The 20,930-nt window shown below is 36.2% G+C and overlaps 1 protein-coding gene across 2 annotated transcripts in view; it reads right to left on the reverse strand.

Moving 5' to 3' along the window:
* LOC128986393 (E3 ubiquitin-protein ligase rnf8-like) overlaps positions 1-20,930 on the reverse strand; it is a 29,493-nt gene that overhangs the window by 3,203 nt on the left and 5,360 nt on the right. The window contains exons 2-9 of one of the 2 annotated variants that reach the window (XM_054406746.1): positions 19,650-19,763; positions 18,902-19,032; positions 16,668-17,072; positions 16,288-16,480; positions 15,062-15,181; positions 11,935-12,019; positions 11,111-11,169; positions 3,514-3,721 (exon numbers count right to left, since the gene is read on the reverse strand). In XM_054406746.1, coding sequence (XP_054262721.1) covers positions 3,514-3,721; positions 11,111-11,169; positions 11,935-12,019; positions 15,062-15,181; positions 16,288-16,480; positions 16,668-17,072; positions 18,902-19,032; positions 19,650-19,763 — 1,315 coding nt within the window. The remainder of the gene's footprint in view (positions 1-3,513; positions 3,722-11,110; positions 11,170-11,934; positions 12,020-15,061; positions 15,182-16,287; positions 16,481-16,667; positions 17,073-18,901; positions 19,033-19,649; positions 19,764-20,930) is intronic. The other variant, XM_054406747.1, reaches the window with a different exon arrangement.

A 20,930-nucleotide genomic window follows, 5' to 3' on the forward strand; every position in this document is an offset into this window, starting at 1 on the left:
TGTATCTGCCATAATAAAATGCTATAGGAAGGGAGGGAAACAGGTCCACGACGTAAGAAGCGGTAAAGGAAGTAGTCAAGGCGAGCAGTCCGGAGTGTAGAAACCCTTTGTGGCAGTTAGATTAATATAACTGCAATTCTAAATTCCAATATTAAGGGAAGGAAACAGGTCCACGACGTCGGAAGCGGTGATGGAAGTAGTCAAGGCGAGCAGTCCGGAGTGTAGAAACCCTTTGTGACAGTTAAATTAATATACCTGCAATACTAAAATGCTATAGGAAGGGAGGGAAACAGGTCCACGACGTAGGAAGTGGTAATGGAAGTAGTCGAGGCGAGCATTCTGGAGTGTAGAAACCCTTTGTGGCAGTTAGATTAGTGTAACTGCAATTCTAAAATGCTATGGGAAGGGAGGGAAACAGGTCCATGACGTAGGAAGCGGTGATGGAAGTAGTCAAGGCGAGCAGTCCGGAGTGTAGAAACCCTTTGTGACAGTTAGATTAATATACCTGCAATACTAAAATGCTATAGGAAGGGAGGGAAACAGGTCCACGACGTAGGAAGTGGTAATGGAAGTAGTCGAGGTGAGCATTCTGGAGTGTAGAAACCCTTTGTGACAGTTAGATTAGTGTGACTGCAATTCGAAAATGCTATGGGAAGGGAGGGAAACAGGTTTACGACGTAGGAAGCCGTGATGGAAGTAGTCAAGGCGAGCAGTCCGGAGTGTGGGAACTATTTGTGACAGTTAGATTAATGTAACTGCAATATTAAAATAATATAGGAAAGGAGGGAAACAGGTCCACGACGTAGGAAGCGGTAAAGGAATTAGTCAAGGCGAGCAGTCCGGAGTGTAGAAACCCTTTGTGGCAGTTAGATTAATATACCTGCAATACTAAAATGCTATAGGAAGGGAGGGAAACAGGTCCATGACGTAGGTAGTGGTAATGGAAGTAGTCGAGGCGAGCATTCTGGAGTGTAGAAACCCTTTGTGACAGTTAGATTAGTGTAACTGCAATTCTAAAATGCTATGGGAAGGGAGGGAAACAGGTTTACGACGTAGGAAGCCGTGATGGAAGTAGTCAAGGCGAGCAGTCCGGAGTGTGGGAACTATTTGTGACAGTTAGATTAATGTAACTGCAATATTAAAATAATATAGGAAAGGAGGGAAACAGGTCCACGACGTAGGAAGTGGTAATGGAAGTAGTCGAGGCGAGCATTCTGAAGTGTAGAAACCCTTTGTGACAGTTAGATTTGTGTAACTGCAATTCTAAAATGCTATAGGAAGGGAGGAAAACAGGTCCACGACGTAGGAAGTGGTAATAGAAGTAGTCGAGGCCCGCAGTCCGGAATGTAGAAACCCTTTGTGACAGTTAGATTAAAATACCTGCATTACTAAAATGCTATAGGAAGGGAGGGAAACAGGTCCACGACGTAGGAAGTGGTAATGGAAGTAGTTGAGGTGAGCATTCTGGAGTTTAGAAACCCTTTGTGAAAGTTAGATTAGTGTAACTGCAATTCTAAAATGCTATCGGAAGGGAGGGAAACAGGTCCACGACGAAGGAAGCGGTGATTGAAGTAGTCAAGGCGAGCAGTCCGGAGAGTAGAAACCCTTTGTGACAGTTAGATTAATATACCTGCAATACTAAAATGCTATAGGAAGGGAGGGAAACAGGTCCATGATGTAGGAAGTGGTAATGGAAGTAGTCGAGGTGAGCAGTCCGGAGTGTAGAAACCCTTTTGACAGTTAGATTAATGTAACTGCAATTCTAAAATGCTATGGGAAGGGAGGGAAACAGGTCCACGACGAAGGAAGCGGTGAAGGATTTGGTCAAGGTGAGCAGTCCGGAGTGTGGGAACCCTTTGTGAAAGTTAAATTAATCTATTTGAAATTTAAAAATGCTATAGGAAGGGAGGGAAACAGGTCTACGACGTAGGAAGTGGTGAAGGAAATAGTCGAGGCGAGCATTCCGGAGTGTAGAAACCCTTTGTGATATAATTAAATAACTTACGTCATCAATCCATAAATTGCTGTGGAGTACGCGTTTCAACCATCAGGTCATCCTCAGCTCCACTGTCACTAGGTTGAATTTGCTTGGTTAATGATTGCCTTTGTGATAATTAGAATAATGTACAGTATCTGCAATTCTAAAAATGCTATGGGAAGGGAGGGAAACAGGTCCACGACGTAGGAAGTGGTGAAGGGAGTAGTCGAGGCGAGGAGTTTGGAGTGTGGGAACCCTTTGTGACAGTTAGATTAATGTATCTGCAATAATAAAATGCTATGAGAAGAGAGGGAAACAGGTCCACGACGTAGGAAGTGGTAAAGAAAGTAGTCAAGGTGAACAGTCCAGAGTGTGGGACCTCTTTGTGACAGTTAGATTAACGTATCTGCAATAATAAAATGCTATGAGAAGAGAGGGAAACAGGAAATACATTACGTATATTACCAATGACTTTGGTTAATTAATGGACGAGAAGTTAGGATTGTTTTGTTGACTGAGATTTGGTTTTTTTTAAGAGGTTGGTCCAGCCTCTTTTAACCTCGCCCGTGCGTGGATCGTTTACAGCAAAGCAATTGGTGAGCCGGTACAGTACAAAGGTGAACTGTACTGATAAAATTTAGTGGCAGTGACCAGGATCCGAACTCACGACATCGCTGCCTTGTGCCCGAAGTTCGCGTGACGCTACCGACTTGAGTCACCGACTCACCATTATTTGCCCCGACTCATGGGTTGATTTGCCCATACAAATAACATTATTGTGTACACCAGTGACACCGGTAAGTGTGCTAGGTGTGGGTGGACTCTTTCATTATTGCGCTCATGTTCACTCATCCTGTTACGCGCAGAATAAGCGTACTACTAGTTTGTAATTATCATGTAAGGCAAAATAATATCTACCAATGTCAATAAAGTATATTATCTGCATTTTAGCGCCTGCCCAGAACCGTCCGAAATATACTGTAGTATTATTCCTGACACCTGTAAATCCTAGCTACTTACTAGGCTACTATTATTACGTGGTATTAACCGAGTGGAAAGTTTGTGCGAATGTAAATAATATGGCTTGAAATGCATCCAAAGTTTGAACCAAAAGAGAAGGAGCATGATTAGTTGAAGCTGGTATATTTTAAGAACAAAAACTCGGGGAAGTTAATTGGTTCTACAAACCCATAATAATCATGCAGAGGCTCAGTGTTTTCTAAATTAAATATATGTACTGTGTATGGATACATTTTTAAAATTATAATATCTCTAAAACTGAAATAAAAATCCACTTCTGATCTTGAGAGTCACATAATGTATGTCACACATTATGACTTTATTAATTAATTTGGAATCACTACAATACTTACTTGTCATCAAATCTACCCAACAATCCAAAAACATAAAATAGTTCTATTTAAATAATAATTTTAAGAAGGACCCCATCTTAAATTTTTCCATCCAGCTCCCAAAATAGCTTCTTAAAATTCAGTTATTTGTGTAATTAATAAGTAATAAAACGATGTAATTACGTTTCTTTCGTTCTGTAATCAGTGCTTCTCGTCGAGACTGGGCTTCTTCCGACATCAATCGAATGTTTCTCTGTATCACCGAGTCCATGTTGAAGATCCTCACTGTGGTAACAATGTTTGCTCGGCACATCGGACAAATCTTCTTCTTCTTGCTCCACTCAGTGATGCACTGCTTGCAGAACATGTGTCCGCAGTTTAGGGCAGTAGGCTAAAACATGACATATTTCATTACAATTATTAGGGTTGTATTTTAAAGGAAATCCTAGTATTTATTATCCACACCAAATTTCAAATGCGGTTGATTTAATTGATCTTTCCTAGATTCTAGATATTTGAATTCCCATCCTTGCCATAATTGCACGTTTATACTATAGTGTTTTTGGCCTCTGGGGACCTCAAAACAAAAAATGTAATCAGTCCTCAGTTCAGGTCTTACCATGAGACCTACAGTATTAGCTTATTCTTTAAATGGGAAATTTGCTTTAGCCCCTTCGCTTACAACGACGGCGATCCGCCGTCGCGCTCCCGTTAGCCATTGTGTGAAGCGACGGCGAATCGCCGTCCGCTATTAAAACCTGTTTGTGCCGAGTTAGTTCCCCAGAAATCCAATAGATCGCATATGCTTCTTGTTCTATGATTTCCAGGCTTTCTTTTGGTTATATTTTCGTCATCTCAGTCCAGTCCAATCGGCAAAAAAACTGAAGTTGAAATGGTGCAACTTAGCAGCTGACGACGTCTACACTGGTTTCACAGCTGATACGTTGTTGTGTTTACTTCGACGATGTAAACATTGTGTTAGAGCCTTGTTTTACTTTATTATTTTATTGAAAAGTGTAGTTATCCTATACTCTAATACGAGCAAAGTTTGCTTGTATGTATGTATGTATGTATGTATGTATGTATGCTTGCACCAAGATCTCGAAAACGGCTCCGACGATTTTCTTCAAATGTTGTATATAGTTTATTTCTGGCCTAAAAACGAGTTTACTGCAAATAGAACTGCCAACAAAAATCTAATTACATAGAAAAATGAAACTGAAAATCACATTTTTTTAACATTAGTCTTATGGGTTGCTAGGTAACCATGTTGGCTGAATTAAATAACAAGGAAAAAGTAAACAAAAGACTTGTAATTTGTCTATCCACAGTATACTAGCAAAACAAAATACAGTACAAAAGGAAAAACATCAGTTGTTACTATTGAGCAAAGATTATACTGAAGATTACTCGATTCTATAGTCAAGGGTAGCAGTGTGGAGTGTGGGATTTGTTTATGACGATTAGATTACGGTATCTGCAATCCTTAAATGCTATGGAAAGGGAGGAAATAGGTCCACGACATAGGAAGTGGTGAAGGAAGTAGTAAAGGTGAGCAGTCTGGAGTGTGGGAACTGTTTTTAAGGTAATCTGCAATCCTAAAATGTAATGGGAAGGGAAGAAAACAGGTCCATGACGTAGAAAATGAGGAAGGAAGTTGTAAGGCTAGCAGTGCAGAGTGTGGGAACCGTCTGCGGCATTTATGCAGGGTGTCTACCAGATTTCTCAAATGGAATTCCCGACTTTTTCCCGACTTTTCATTACCATTTTTATATAAATCCCGACCAAAAACTCGGTCCATTCTCCATGCTACTACACCTTTTTCCGTCTCGCGGTCACGGTACCTTTGTCAACATATGTTGTCACTTACGACCCAGCGAAATCACTGACGATCGAAACGTATCACATGCCAAGAAAATCCCGTATTAAATGTTGGGGTGTGTGAAGCAGCAAAACATTTCAACTCAAAGCAACGATTCGATTTGAAAAAAAGGTTGATGTAACTCGATTCGAAGCAACATGGAATTTTTCTATTCATACTTCTCAGTGGAGTGAAATATCTGTTTTCAATCATACATTAGAAGAACCAGTATTTCTGGAAATATCAGTGAGCTTCTTGCCTATTTCATAATTTTTACTTGCAGCATCATGTTGTTAAGTATGTTACCTATTTTATTTTATTCATGTTATAAATAAAGATATGTTTGGGTGTAAACAAATAAAAACCTTTGTAAGATTTAAATACTGAATCTTTCAATCGGTTTACATTGATAAAATAAGAGGATAGAATCAGAACTACAAGGTATACATAACTTCTTGTATGGCGAAGCAATGTCTCAGTGTATGCCATGTACTTAGATGGTAATAACTTGTATGGCTAAGCAATGTCTCAGTGTATGCCATGTACTTGGATGGCAATAACCTGTATGGCTAAGCAATGTCTCAGTGTATGCCATGTACTTGGATGGCAATAACTTGTATGGCTAAGCAATGTCTCAGTGTATGCCATGTACTTAGATGGTAATAACTTGTATGGCTAAGCAATGTCTCAGTGTATGCCATGTACTTGGATGGTAATAACTTGTATGGCTAAGCAATGTCTCAATGTATGCCATGTACTTGGATGGCAATAACCTGTATGGTCAAGCAATGTCTCAGTGTATGCCATGTACTTGGATGGCAATAACCTGTATGGCTAAGCAATGTCTCAGTGTATGCCATGTACTTGGATGGCAATAACCTGTATGGCTAAGCAATGTCTCAGTGTATGCCATGTACTTAGATGGTAATAACTTGTATGGCTAAGCAATGTCTCAGTGTATGCCATGTACTTGGATGGCAATAACCTGTATGGCTAAGCAATGTCTCAGTGTATGCCATGTACTTGGATGGCAATAACCTGTATGGCTAAGCAATGTCTCAGTGTATGTCATGTACTTGGATGGCAATAACCTGTATGGCTAAGCAATGTCTCAGTGTATGTCATGTACTTGGATGGTAATAACTTGTATGGCTAAGCAATGTCTCATCTCAATGAATAGCTTATATAATTAATGTCAATCATTTGAATAATGTCAATAAGTTATATGGATACTGATAGTCAAAGTAACAGTATCAATGTAACAGTCAACTACGTATATATATGGATACTGATTCAATGACGTATAGACACTGATTCAAAAAGTTATTTGGATAATGATTCAATAACGTATATGGATACTGTTCAATAACGTATATGGATACTGATTCCATAACGTATGGATGCTGATTCAAAAACGTATATTATGGACACTGAATGCCCATGATTCAAATCGTTATTTTGATCATCACTGAATCGAATTGGAATTCCGATGCATTTTCGTTTCATCCCCCACCCCTCAAATGTAATCCCGTCCCAATGATCAGGAATATAAGATCCAGAACATTTTTTTATAGTTTTGGGACCCGTTCATTTCTAATTTTGAAAGGTTAGATTATTCCCGACTTTCGGCCGAAATTCATGACTTTTTCACGACTTTTCCCGACCTTTCAAAATCCCCGACTTTTTCCCGAATTTCCCGGAATTCCCGACTGGTAGACACCCTGTTATGTATCTGCAATTCTAAAATAGTATAAGGAAGGAGGGCAAACAGGTCTACGACATAGGGAGTGGTGAAGGAAGTAGTAAGGGTGAGTTGTCCGGAGTGTGGGAATTGTTAATAACGATTAGATCAAGTTATCTACAATCCTAAAATGCTATGGGAAGGGAGGGAATCAGGTCCGCGACGTAGGAAGTGGTGAAGGAAGTAGTAAAGGCGAGCAGTCTGGAGTGTGGAAACTGTTTATGACGATTAGATTAAGGAATCTACAATCCTAAAATGCTATGGGAATGGAGGGAAACAGGTCCGCGACGTAGGAAGTGGTGAAGGAAGTAGTAAAGGCGAGCAGTCTGGAGTGTGAAAACTGTTTATGACGATTACATTAAGGAATCTGCAATCCTAAAATGCTATGGGAAGGGAGGGAAACAGGTTCACGACGTAGGAAGTGGTGAAGGAAGTAGTAAAGGTGAACAGGCAGGAGTGTGGGAACTGTCAATAACGATTAGATCAAGTTACCTATAATCCTAAAATGCTATGGGAAGGGAGGGAATCAGGTCCGCGACGTAGGAAGTGGTGAAGGAAGTAGTGAAGGAAGTAGTAAAAGCGAGCAGTCTGGAGTGTGGAAACTGTTTATGACGATTAGATTAAGGAATCTACAAACCTAAAATCCTATGGGAAGGGATGGAAAGAGGTCTGCGACATAGGAAGTGGTGAAGGAAGTAGTAAAAGTGAGCAGTCCGGAGTGTAAGAAATGTTTATGACGATTAGATTAAGGTATCTACAATCCTAAAATGCTATGGGAATGGAGGGAAACAAGTCTGTGACGTAGGAAGAGGTGAAGGAAGTAGTAAAGGCAAGCAGCCCGGAGTGTTGGAACTGTTAATGACGATTAGATTAGTGAATCTGCAATCCTAAAATGCCATTGGAAGGGAGAGAAACAGGTCCGCGACGTAGGAAGTGTTGAAGGAATAAGTAATGCTAGCAGTTTGGAGATTGGGAGTGGATTAATGTATCTGCAATACTTTTCACAGTAAACTAATAATTTTTCCCGAGCAAAGCTCGGTCCCCAGGTACTCTTATAAAATAAGTTATAGAATTTACTTTGTGTAAGTTTTTATCAGTATTTTACTTTTTCGTCGTTATAATGACTGAGTTATTAGGCCTATCATGTCGTGTTTCACTTCGTCGTGATAAAGATTGAGCTACGGTATCTTGTTTTACTATATTATTCAATTGAAAAGCTTTTGTATAATACGATGAGTCTTCAAAATAACTTGGTATTCGTGGATGAATGTGGAAAAGAGTTAGATGAAAGTGACATTATAAAACTTATAGGGGATTGTGACAGTGACAGTGATTGTGACTTGTTTGAGGAGAGTGGTTGGAGTGATGATGATGATTTGGAAGGGAGCAGAATTCAAGTGAGTAATAAGTCTAATACGCCTATTGATTATGAGACCACAGTTTCCCCAGACCATAATACTAATTGTGTTAGGCCTAATCCTTTAGAAAGTGACCAGTTGTTGCTTGAACAGCCTTCTTGCAGCTATGCTAGGCCTATGACCCCTCCAGATGCCCTTACTGTCCAATATAATTCAGATTTGTCTAGTAGGCCTGAAATATTTGATCAGCATGTATCTTCTCCATCACGTGATGAAGAATTGCCTAAATCAGTCCAGTTTCTTGATCGGTTATACCGCGGTAGTATGAGCGCGCCTTCTCTCTCGCCTACACCGAGTGAGGAAGCTGACGACCCTGGTTTCCCTGACTCTAGGCCTATAAATGATATAGATAGTGGCAGGCATAGGCCTATGACCCCTCCAAATGTCCAATCTGATTTAGATTTGCCTATTAGGCCTGAATTATTTGACCAGCTTGCATCTTCAATCGTGCCTGCCCTCTCACCTACACCGAGTGAGGAAGCTGACGACCCTAGCTTTCCTGACCCTAGGCCTAAAAGTAAACCTGTTAGGGGCAGGTCTAGAGGAAGAGGTAGGCCTATAGGAAAAAAAGCTATTTCACAACCATCTAAGCCTACTAAAAGGTCCAAAACTCAAACTAGTAACGATACAGCTCCACCAAAAAAGAAGAAAAAGGAGGGTTGGCAGTGGACCAGTACCATAGAAAGTAATATAATAAATAAAATCCCTTTTACTGGTTGTCCTGGTGTTAGAGCAAGTTTGGCTAGAAGTTTAGGCTCAGCTCCCTCTGAATTAGATGTTTTCAATGCGTTTCTTGATAATGACTTTTGGCAACATGTTGCCACAGAGACTAATAATTATGCCAAAGAAACAATTAAGAAAAAGAACGAAGCAGGCGGGGTAGGAAAAACTATATACTCAGAATGGTTTGACACAACTGCAGATGAGATGGCTTGTTTTTATACACTGTGTGTCCTTATGTCGCTTGTAAAAAAAAGAACCATACAATCATACTGGTCGCCTAATGCTGTAACTGAGACCCCTTTTTTTCGTAAAGTGATGCCATTCCGCCGTTTTTTGCTACTGTCCACATTTTTCCACCTTACAGACAATAATAGGAAACCTGTGAATGATAAACTGTGGAAGTTAAGGTATGTTATTGAGTACATGAACAGGAAGTTTTCCCATCTGTACATACCTGATGAAAACATAGCTGTCGATGAGAGTCTTATGAAGTTCCGAGGGAGGTTGGGCTATGTTCAATTTAATCCTAAGAAGAGAGCCAGATTTGGCATAAAGTTTTACAAGTGTTGTGAATCTGGAAGTGGTTATTGTTCTAAATTTAAGATCTATACTGGAGCTGAAGTCAATGAAAATGTACCGGTTGAAGAAGGAAGTGGGGATTCTACACAGGAGGAAAAGCTGTTAACGAGTGAGGCGATAGTCGTTGAAATGACAAAAGATTTGGCAGGAAAAGGACATACTCTGACAATTGATAATTGGTATTCCTCACCTCTTCTCTTCTATAGACTTAAGCAAATAGGTTTCAATGTAATTGGAACAGCTAACTGGTGGAGATCAAACATGCCAGAGAGCTTCAAAGAGGGTAAACTTAAGTTGGGCGACTACGAGACAGCCTATAGCCACAATATGTTAGCAGTAAGGTGGCAGGACAAGAAGCAAGTTTGCATTTTGTCTACCTTTCATCAAAAAGCTGACAAAAGATCAACTGGCAAGAAAGACAGAGTTACCCAAGAAATTATAACAAAGCCAGAACCAGTGATCTACTATAATCGTTCAATGGGTGGAATTGACCGCGAGGATCAGCAATTAGCGTCGTTTCCTAGTATGAGGAGGTATGCTAAGGGATACAAGAAGATCTTCTTTTACATAATGGACATTGGCCTTTTTAACTCTTATGTAGTGTTCAAAAAATTAACCAGAAAAAAATTGGGGTTTAGTGAGTTCAAGGAGAGGTTTGTCAAGCAAATGTTTGAGTCGCGACAACTGCCACCGTACAATCGAAGAGGACGATCATCCAACTCAGAAACACCTCTGAGGCTCCAGGCAGCAACTTGGGGACATTTTCCTAGGCCTATTCCTCCAAATGAAGTCAAACAAACACCTTCAAGAAGATGTAAGGTGTGTAGTGCCCAGGGAAAGCACAGTGACAGCCGATGGGAGTGTGAGCTCTGCCTTGTCGCACTTCACATGCCAGAGTGTTTCAAGGCATACCACACCAAAATGAACTTTGCTTGACATTTGGTGAGTTTTTATAGGTGTCATACAGTATTATAGACTAGTTCCAAAACATATATGAGCCCTATGTAGCTAAAAATGACCAATAAAAAAGTTTTTTTAAATTTTTTTATTTTTTTATTTTATTTTTATATGGTATAATAAAAAATTATAGTTATATTTTTTGGGGAAATATTTATATATTTTGAATCTACATTTAATTTTGAATAAGAAAATAATAATATCTTGCATATAAATAGTAAATGTTGCCTGAAAAAAAATTAAATCAGAAATGAATGAAACTAGCCACAACAAATTCGTTTGTTTTGGCCTAGGCGGGTAAAAAAAAAATCATAAGTGAATGGGTTAATAGTCTAAATACCTAAATAGTAACTACCCAATGCTATTTTTAACAGTATTTCTGCTACTATCATAATAATGGCTGATTAAGATGGGGCTCAGGAATCCAGCACTGCCAAATTCATTTAATTAACAATATTCATAAACAGTATAATAGTGCCATGTTCCTAGAGCAAAACTTACTTCTATATAAAGCTCAGCACAAATACTGCACATGAGGTCATCTTCCAAGCCATCAATTTCTGAAACAGAATGAAACTGAGTCAACACAGGCTATGACATTGTTTCAGAAATATATTTCTAATTTAAGAAATCTTCTACTTCTAAAATCTTTCTCAAAGTACCTATTCTTAATAAATTTATTGTTTGTGTTTACCTGTACAACGATCAATTCAATCTGATTTCTAACTTAAAAATTTTTGTTAGAAGGGGTGTGCTGCTGGTTCTGTCATGGGGATGATTTTATTCATCCTTTTCACATATTAGGATAAATTAATTGGAAAAATTAACTCACTCTAGATTAATTGGAAACAACAAAATCAAAATTATCACATATGCAGAGGACACAACCCTTGTACTATCAAATAAGTCACCACAAACACTACTTGCAGATAAACTATCATCAACTACAACTGACAAGGCGCTCCAATACTCACTTCAAAATGATTTGGCTATAAATCATAATTCTAAAACAACACCGATAATTTTTGCAGAAAACAGGAACAGATTCCTAAAACTCCAGATATTTTAGTTGAAACAAATGAAAAACTGCATGGTTTGAGGATTCCTCATAAGGATTCTCATTGAAATTCCGCCTAGGGGCCGAATTTGCAAGTTGCATAATTGGAAGGAATCCGCTAACCCGCTCTAGAACCAGGTTAGCGGATTCTAGAATCAGCCAATTCCGAAACCAACAAGTGAGTTACGCACAACGACTGAATTTGGAGATAGGTAATTTAAAATGGTTAGTGAGTTCTGGAAGCTAATTCCACATACTGAAAAATTACCTCTTTTAACCTTCTCCTCCTGCTCTTCTTTTTCTTTCAACTTCATTTCAAGCTCCTTGACCTGACCCGCTTGGTTCTCCTTTTCCTATAAAGAAATATTAAACAAATTTATATTAAAATATAGTGTAGGCTATTTATAAAGATAAAATGTGCATTATTACTGTTTTTAGATGTAAATTTTACTTCTGGTAGCCAGGTTAACAAACTTATTGTACAATATGTACATCTATCTACCACTGTTTGGTAAGTACATATATTTCTGTTGTTGGCCACTTAAGATTATTGCATTTTGCACGGTTGCCCTGCCCCTAAAACACTAGTAGACAATTTTTTTTAAGTAATAATTTATTTAGGCTTTAGTGGTGCTTGTCATTGTCAGCCAAGAGCCAATGGTGGCATAGTGACTGAGTTTACCAAAGCCTCAAACTGGAGTGTTGCTTTGCGGTAGTTCTACAAACAGGTTCGATACCTGTACATGTGCATTGTGCAATCTATGTAAAGCTTGTTAAAAAGTGGGTCCCAAATAAATGGGCTTGGATGTAATGGTATTAGTGAGTTTAAAAGGGATTGAACGCATCACCTTTTTTGTTTCTTTTTACATTGGTATTAAGGAGGAGATAAATTTATCTTTTTTTAGTTAACTAGGTATTGGACATATTGTGTTGGAAGACACATATGTTGAATTAATGAATAAACCTTTTACAAATTCTAAGGCTTTATTTGAGTAAAAACCAACATTACAGAACAATACAAATAAACAAGTTAAATTTGCATGGTAACCAGGACAGCTGATCAAAGTTGTAATATCAAGGATATTAGAAATCATCACAACATAAAACCTACATAGCCTAACATAAAATACCCCCGCCGCAGCAAACCTGCAGACTAAGCGAATTTCCATTTCCCTGAATGGATTTACACTAAAATGTCTCCTTAAAAATATCACATTTATTCCCTATTTAAAAAGAATCAGTTTAAAACATACTTAGGTTTGCTGCAAGGGAGGGTAAAAGTGTTATTTATGTAAAATGTTAATAGTTGGTAAGTAATAAAAACATTTTCCAAATTTGGGCAAAATATGTTAATAAACAAGCAAACTACAACAGTTACTTATTCTCCATAAGAATAACATGGAAATTTTAAATTTACAATTTTTTGGAATTTTCTCCGTAACTATTAGGCGCATTCTAACGCTTTAATATACTAAACTATTTGTTTTTTTAAGCTCTACAAAATAGTTTAGAAAGAAATTGCAAAATTTTATGTTTTTTGGGTCAAAAATGGGAAAAACCCATTTTTACCCCATAAAAGCCCCCATAAACCCCCGTTCCCATGGTCCGATCATGCTGGTTCGCGAACTCGTTCGAATAAACGTAGGTTTACACGTTTGTACCAAATTTCATCAAAATCGGATCATTTTTGCTCGAGTTATAAAAAATTAGTACCTCCTTGTTCCTTATTTTGTATGCATTTATGAATTTTAAAAATATCTATTCATTTGGAGAACATCTTGTGATGGCTTTGATTTCAATAACTTAAGTCCAAGGTATGCAAGTGAGAGAGAGTCTACTTTAAATTAATAAAATAATATAAACTAAATGTTAGTTGAAAAAAAAACAAGAAAAGGATATGGAAGAAGAATAATAAAAAAGAAGCAATGAATAAAATAAAAAAGAAGCAAGGTGTTGTGATATTGGCCAAACCAAAGGCAAAAGCAGAAGAATTAATATTAATGTAGTTGTACCAATTCAGTTTTTAAAGTAGGATGGATTTTATTGACATCTGAAAAGCATGGTAAAAAGATTGACGCCAACCCAAACAAAAATAAAAGTTGTAATAATAAATCACATGCAAGAATAACAAAGTATACAATCAATGTACATTTTAGTAATTAAATTGGCTAAGAACAGGGACAGGAAAGAAGGGTGGTTTTATTGTATCTAAAAACTATAGGCTAAATATACAACAATTTGTCAATCGTCAGATATTTACTAATGGTAATGGTCTACAAGTAGTTACTATACAGGCTAAGTTACTACATAAATTATAACAACTTGTTCTACTCATCAAAAAGGAACAAACATAAGCCCTGGTCTGACCTTAACCGTTTAGCTGTTATGGCATAATTTGTGATTTTAAAGAAATAACAAGTTGGTTTGTTAATTTAACGTTAGAAACTAAACTCACCTATTAAGAACATAAAAACTTATATAATTTGAAAGAATGTTAAATTTACTACAAAATAAACACACTAAAGTAATAACTATGTTCCCCCAGTTATTAAAGCCACAACTGTTAGTGGTTATACAATGATTTGAAAATGGATTTAAATGTAAAATTAATTGTTATCAAAATTTCTTTTTAGACTATATAAAAACACCTTTATTTTTTACTAGCTGTACCCGCGGGCTTCGCCCAGTTTAACTTCATAAGTATTCGCATGGCTCATTCACGTCCTGGTTGAAGTTCATTCGCTACGCTCACTCACCTTTAGGTTGGAGCTCGTTCGCTGCGCTCACTTGCCTTCAGGTTAGCTCGTTCGCTACGCTAACTCGCGTCCAGGTTGAAGTTCGTTCGCTACGCTCACTCACCTTTTGGTTGGAAAGTAGCTGTTGTCATAAATAAAAAAATAATAGTGCTGCACCCTGTTGGTAATACTTGTAAGCAACACACACACACACACAAACATACACACAAACTCACAAACTTTCAGATTTATAATATTAGTAAGATTTCTTTAAGAAGTACATTGCATTAAAACCCCTTATACCCAACCAACAGTTGGCTTGGGGTTGAGTTTGGTTTTTAACGTCAAATTAACACTACCAAAATCTTGTTATTTTATTAAAATCAGAAATTATGCCATAACAGCTTAAAAGTCAAGGTCAGACCAGGGTTTATGTCCATATTTTTGTTCCTTTAGATGACTAGAATAAGCTGTTAAAATTAATGTATTCAGTAGTGACTCACCCTGTAAGAGTCTGGTGTGTAGGAATGGTAACAAAAAAAACACTAAAAGACATTTAAACTACTCAATAGAGAATAAGAAATATATTATTATAATTTTTAAGAATCTTCCAAAAAATTATTCGACAATGGAGAAAAAAAATCACAAAACACTACATACATTTGGGGTAAGAGAGGATATTTCAGCCCACTTCGACTTGATTGAATCAACAAAATGTTGGGTTGGGGAAAGGATTTCTACAGGACATGGCCCAGTTGGTAGGATGAACTGGGAATAATTCTGGAACACAGAAGGCGAGAGGGAAAAAATAATTTGACAACTTGTTTCACAAAAATCTGTTAGATGCGGTACTCAATTTAATTCTCAAACCTACTCCCCCTTTTCCCTTTGTATTTTAGTACATTCGGATTACTTAACTACCCTATGGTGTTTGGAATATGGTCAAATGTCACAAGTAGAAATATATATATCGATACCTGAATTTATCGACTCTCTATATACCAATAATATTAATTACTTTACCAAATTTCCTATGCGGGTTTGTTAAATTACATTAACTCATCTATTTAAATGTCTTTACACACAGTAACTTTGGGATAAACTCGGGTGTTTTTTGAAGTAATGAAAAAATTATAACTAGGCCTAGTCAATTATAATTCAAACCCTTCTAAACACATTAATAAAATCCCACCAGTGTTTTACATCACCCTGGTCACATGTACTGAAGCTAAAGGTTATTTGAAAATTTAGCCATGAAAAAATTAAAGTGATGGATTGTTAATTTCCAGTTAAATTAACGTCCAACATTTCTTGCCATGACTTTTTTGAAAACTCGTCATATCAGAGTCTGATTTGAAGTATTTATTTCCTTTTTTAAATCTCTTTAAAATTATGTGCTACTTGATAGGGGTTGCCATTTAAAAAATTTAAGTCACCCCCAGCCACCCCTATTTGGGAGGTTGGGTGAATTTCAAAATACCACCAAAGTACTTTACATTATCCTAGTTTAACGTGTATCGAAGCTCGTTTGAATATATGCAGCCGTTCAAAATTTACCAGGGGGGGGGGAGTATTATGGGACACCCGGTATAACCATAGAAATGGTTGTTGGTCGCACATCCAACTTGGATTTCAAGCTGGTGACAGCCTAGAAGAGCAGTGAATTGTCATCTAATATTGAAAGAAAAATTTGGTTTAGTTTGTTTAGGTACCTTAAAAACAATGTGTTAAAAAGCTTCCCATCAAGAAACACATTTGAAAAAACTATGTTACCATTAAGTATCATAATCTTTATGTTTAAAGTGTGTAAACAAATAGATCCCTAGGTACTCTCAAATACATAGTCTATAATTTACTTTATATAGATTAAATACTACTGTACTTACATTTGTTAACTCAATAATTTTGGACTCCAATGTAGTTTCAACTTCAGCTTTTGCTTCAAATAAGCGTTGTTGCTCCAGTTCACTTTCTATGAGAACATTTTTTGTTTCTTCTAATTTACTCTGCAACTCTTCAAACTGTTGGTTCTGTGCATGTTCCATTTTATTTTTTAATTCTTCAATTTCAGCTTTACACCTAAAAAGAGGATTGAAGCATTGTAGGGAAAAATATGTTTGAGGTTGTACAATTACTTTGACAAGAAAACAAGGCTATAGACAGAGGTAGACTTAATAGAACAATATCCGTTCGTTACCAAGACTAACCAATTAAAAGATTACTTTTTTATTAGATGGTTAATAACAATATGTAGGAGAATACTCACTTCTTCTCTAGTTCCTCTCTTTCTATTTGGTGCCTGTTTTCCATTTCAATTCTAGTTTGCTGCAATTCCTCAACTTTTTTCGTAACATCTGCAAATTTGTGTTCATACTCCTTTACGACTCTTTCCTTTTCTTCCATAGCTTCTTTCAATTTAGCTTCTGCTATATCAGCTTGTTCCTTATTACTAGCTGATTCTATCGACGCCTCTAATCGTTTCTGTTCAATTGTCTTTTCATGTTCTTTTAATTTTTGCAATTCTTCCTGCAATCTGTCCATCTCTAAGCTGACAAGACCAAATTCTTTTTCCATTTTTTCTTTCTCAAGACATTGACTCTCGTTTAAGTCATTTAATTGATCTGTTAATTCTGAAACACTCATTCCTCTTGGAGGACTTTGAATTCCAAGGCTGAAACAACAAGATTTTCCATTAGTTCGCCTAAATCATCCTATGACTAAAAATTGTTTAACTTATATTGGAGATATTGGCAATTATTAATTAAATTTATACCTAATTTAAATGTTCAAAAAGGCCAATAATAAACTAGCAGTTACCTGGTGCGCGTTGCAGCGCTTGACAACTATTATTTTCCATCCCTTTTATTGTTTATACTAGGTTTCCATCGTCAGGCTTTGTTTAAACTAGGCTAATACAAAAATAATTGTGAAAAATTTTTTGATTTTTTGTACTAGTTTATACACAGCCTGACGATGGAAACCTAGTTTATGCAAGCGCTTGTGAATCAAACTATTTATTATTTTATTTGGCCTTTTTGAACATTTAAATTTAGTTAAATACATTTTATTAAAATGTTTAAGTTCATATATATTACGTTTAAATGTTTTCCAAACTGTAAACATTGGAGATTTATATTTAAAAGGAGCATTTGAACTTAAAATACACAAGCAAAAAAAAGAGAAAGTCTAAAACTATGTTGATAGATCTAAGGTGTATAAGAATTATTGTAGCTTTTACTCCATGATCTGAAAGCAAAACTAGTTATTTTATGCTCTTACGACTATTTTGTAGGGTCTGCCATGCACGGAAAAAGTCGGTATGGTACGGTTCTGGCCTAATTACCACAGCATTTTGCTTCGTACAAATTCGGTTCAGTACAGCCTATAATTAATTACTTTCAATTCACTATTGTAGTCAAAAAGTAGTTTTTCCAAGCCAAACAGTAAAACTAATGAGATGAACTAGATTGCGCAATGGGAATGGATTTACGTAGTTGTCACACTCACACAATGTGAGCAGATGGCAAGCAGACGAGATGTCCCAAGCAGGTAGAGTTGTTTAAATGTTAATGGGTTATCACAGGATTATTAAATATGAAATCATTCCCAGTATTATGTAGTATGTTATTTCATTATATGTGATGTGGAAAGCGAATAGAGACCTCTTGTCGGGAATTTTTGATTTTGAGTTATATATATATTTGAATTCCTTATTAAATTCCGAATCGATTGGTGCAAGTCCACCGCGTGTATGATTTTTTTTGTTTTGGTTATAGGACTTTGAAATTTTGTTACGGAAAAGGGTCATTTTGAGAAAAACTTAATTGAAAATTACAAATACGCATAAAAACGGTGTTTTTTGTATTTAAGAAACAATTTTGGTATCAAAAGAAAGCTTATAATGTCCTCTTTGGAAACAGTACAAATTTTTTCTTAACTCACGATAGTTTTCATTAAAATAATTGTTTTATTAAATGATGTAGTAAAAATCGCATTTCAGAAAAGGGACCTCTTGTCGGTCCTATGTCATTTCTCCATAAGATCGGGACTACAAAATTTGTGACATATTTTGTTCTCCGTGATTTGAACTTTGTTGTTGTTCTCCAAATTTCCACTAGAATGCATTACAATTCATTTTTTGGACTAAAATCTATTTAAAAAGTGAATATTAGAAATGGGACCTCTTGTCGTTATGGCGAAATAACATTGAGCGACAAGAGGTACCTTTTCTCAGACCGTGCAGAGGTTAACAAAATGATTTATTTCGACCTTTTGCATCTTCAATTCAATATTTTAACCGATACTGTCATGTTCTATGTTAAATGACGTATAACAATCGGAAAAAACCCAAAATAAGATATTTTCTACCTTAATTACTTATATTGGCCGTACTGAAAATTTTGCATCCCCGACAAGAGGTCTCTTTTCCCTTTCCACATCACATATTCCCTTGTTCCTGGTCATTGACAACCATAAATAAATCAAACCACCCATACTTACCGTTTTTTGTTGATTACAAAAGCGAAGGTATACATATCCAAATCTGATAATCTGATCAGATCATGGTGCTTGAGTTCATTAACCGTATTCTTTATTAATCTTTGGCCATTGAGATATGTTCCAGTTGAACTCTGAAAAATAAATCTGTGAAAGCAATGTTTCGAATAAATGGTTTTTGACATTATTAATTAAAGTTTTGTCATAGAAAAGTGACAAGCCAACATCTAGTCTTGATTAAACTAACCAAAACTTTATTATTGCAACAGCCACACGACTGATTATTGCTGTGCCTGTTTTCACACTACCCTCTCTATGGTCATTTGCACTGTCAGGTACCACTCACTATTCCCAACCAATTTATTCCTTATTAATAAAGACTAAGTCCCGTTTGGTTTGGCTTGACCCTTTTTATAGTCATCTTGATTAGTGAATTGGTTATCTCAAAATTGTTAATAGATTTGTTAGGAGCGTTGGTAGCAAATAAATAAATTAATTAAGCGAAGCACAGATACAAAAGAAACTACGAAATGAAATCAGCATCAACAATAATTTTTTTAGAGTAGGCTATTGAACTAAAAATCATAACTGGACAAAAAAATCTATCATTTCTTCACTTGAGTTTACCAGTAATTCCATATCATAGTAGGCCTACTTTACTTAATAGTATCAAAAAAGGTAAATGAATCACCACTCTAAAACATTTGAATTTAGGCCAACATATTAAGCAGCAATGCTATTTTAAACTTACCTTGTCACATATGGTAAATTTGTTGTCTTCAGTTTTCTGTATAACACAGTGTACTCTGGAAATGTGATTGTCTGGAATACTTAAAAAAGCACTTGGACTTCTCCCTATTATCCCCTGAAAACAAACCAAGGTAAATACTTACTTACTTGATACTTATGGCGGTTTCATGTGTACGCCAAATGTCCAACTGCCTTTTAACGCTTGGACATTTTTTTTAAAACCCTTATCATGCAATAAAGATTATCCAGAAGCGTAATAATTTTGATTTCGTTGAAAAGAGGAGATTCTAAACTTTCATTTACATATATAAACAAACTTCAAAGTCAGTAACAGATCAATATAACTCCTATTATAATTTCAACAAAATTTAGCGCTCGAAACATTCTTGAGACGCAATCAGTAAAATCTTGTAAAACATGTTTTCTTGAAAAAAATTGTGAAGTCTTTATTTTGGCCCAAACAGTAAAGCGGACAGCCCATAGGGAGTAAGTTGAAAGTCATAAAGGTAAGCATAAGTTATTCGAACATCATATTAAAGGTCTTGTTGAACTAAAAACAATGTAGCAAACCGTAAGTTACCTCAATGGCCAATCAAGTCAAAAATGACAGCCGTCCAAAGAATTGTGAATCAAAATCGATTAGTAAGATAGTCTTATTTAATCCGGTAGGCCTAAGTTAATAAATAGGCTAAACTTACTCACCGTACATATTATACCAACCACACCGATAACTTAACCCTAGGACTGCCCTGATGGTTTGGATGAATGTAACTGCCATTTTTGCGTATTCGCAAGAGTTCTTATTAAACATTTTCAGTGTCTAAATTACTTTTGACAACCTAGTCATATACATACTCATTTTGTCGAGATAAAGAAGGAGATTTCGAATAAACAAACAAATAAAATTCTCAATTTTTTTACTACAGTTGAAAAACTAAAATTTGCGTACTATTGTTTACAAAAATTTCAAAAGTAGAGTTGTGGTATCTTCCTACAAAATTATGAACGAAAAATCCAAGATATACTAAATGTAGACATTTTATTTCCCTACGTGGAAATATGTTTGGCTTTTGAAAAAAAAAGTGTTCAACCCATCTAAAGAAATAAATATACAAGGTTGGAAAATATCGATAAATGTACACTAATTATTTGAAACGCAGAAAAAATGTCAAATATCACTGTAATAAACCAAGACTGTTATATTAGTAAGTGTTTTTGATATAGTTATATGATATGCACTTCAGTGCTCACTAATTATAACTGTTTTATATGAGTTGAAAAA

Source organism: Macrosteles quadrilineatus, unplaced genomic scaffold (genome assembly GCF_028750875.1).
Source record: "Macrosteles quadrilineatus isolate MER2022 unplaced genomic scaffold, UCM_ALF_1.0 Scaffold_2__2_contigs__length_208266976, whole genome shotgun sequence".
NCBI lineage: Eukaryota > Metazoa > Arthropoda > Insecta > Hemiptera > Cicadellidae > Macrosteles > Macrosteles quadrilineatus.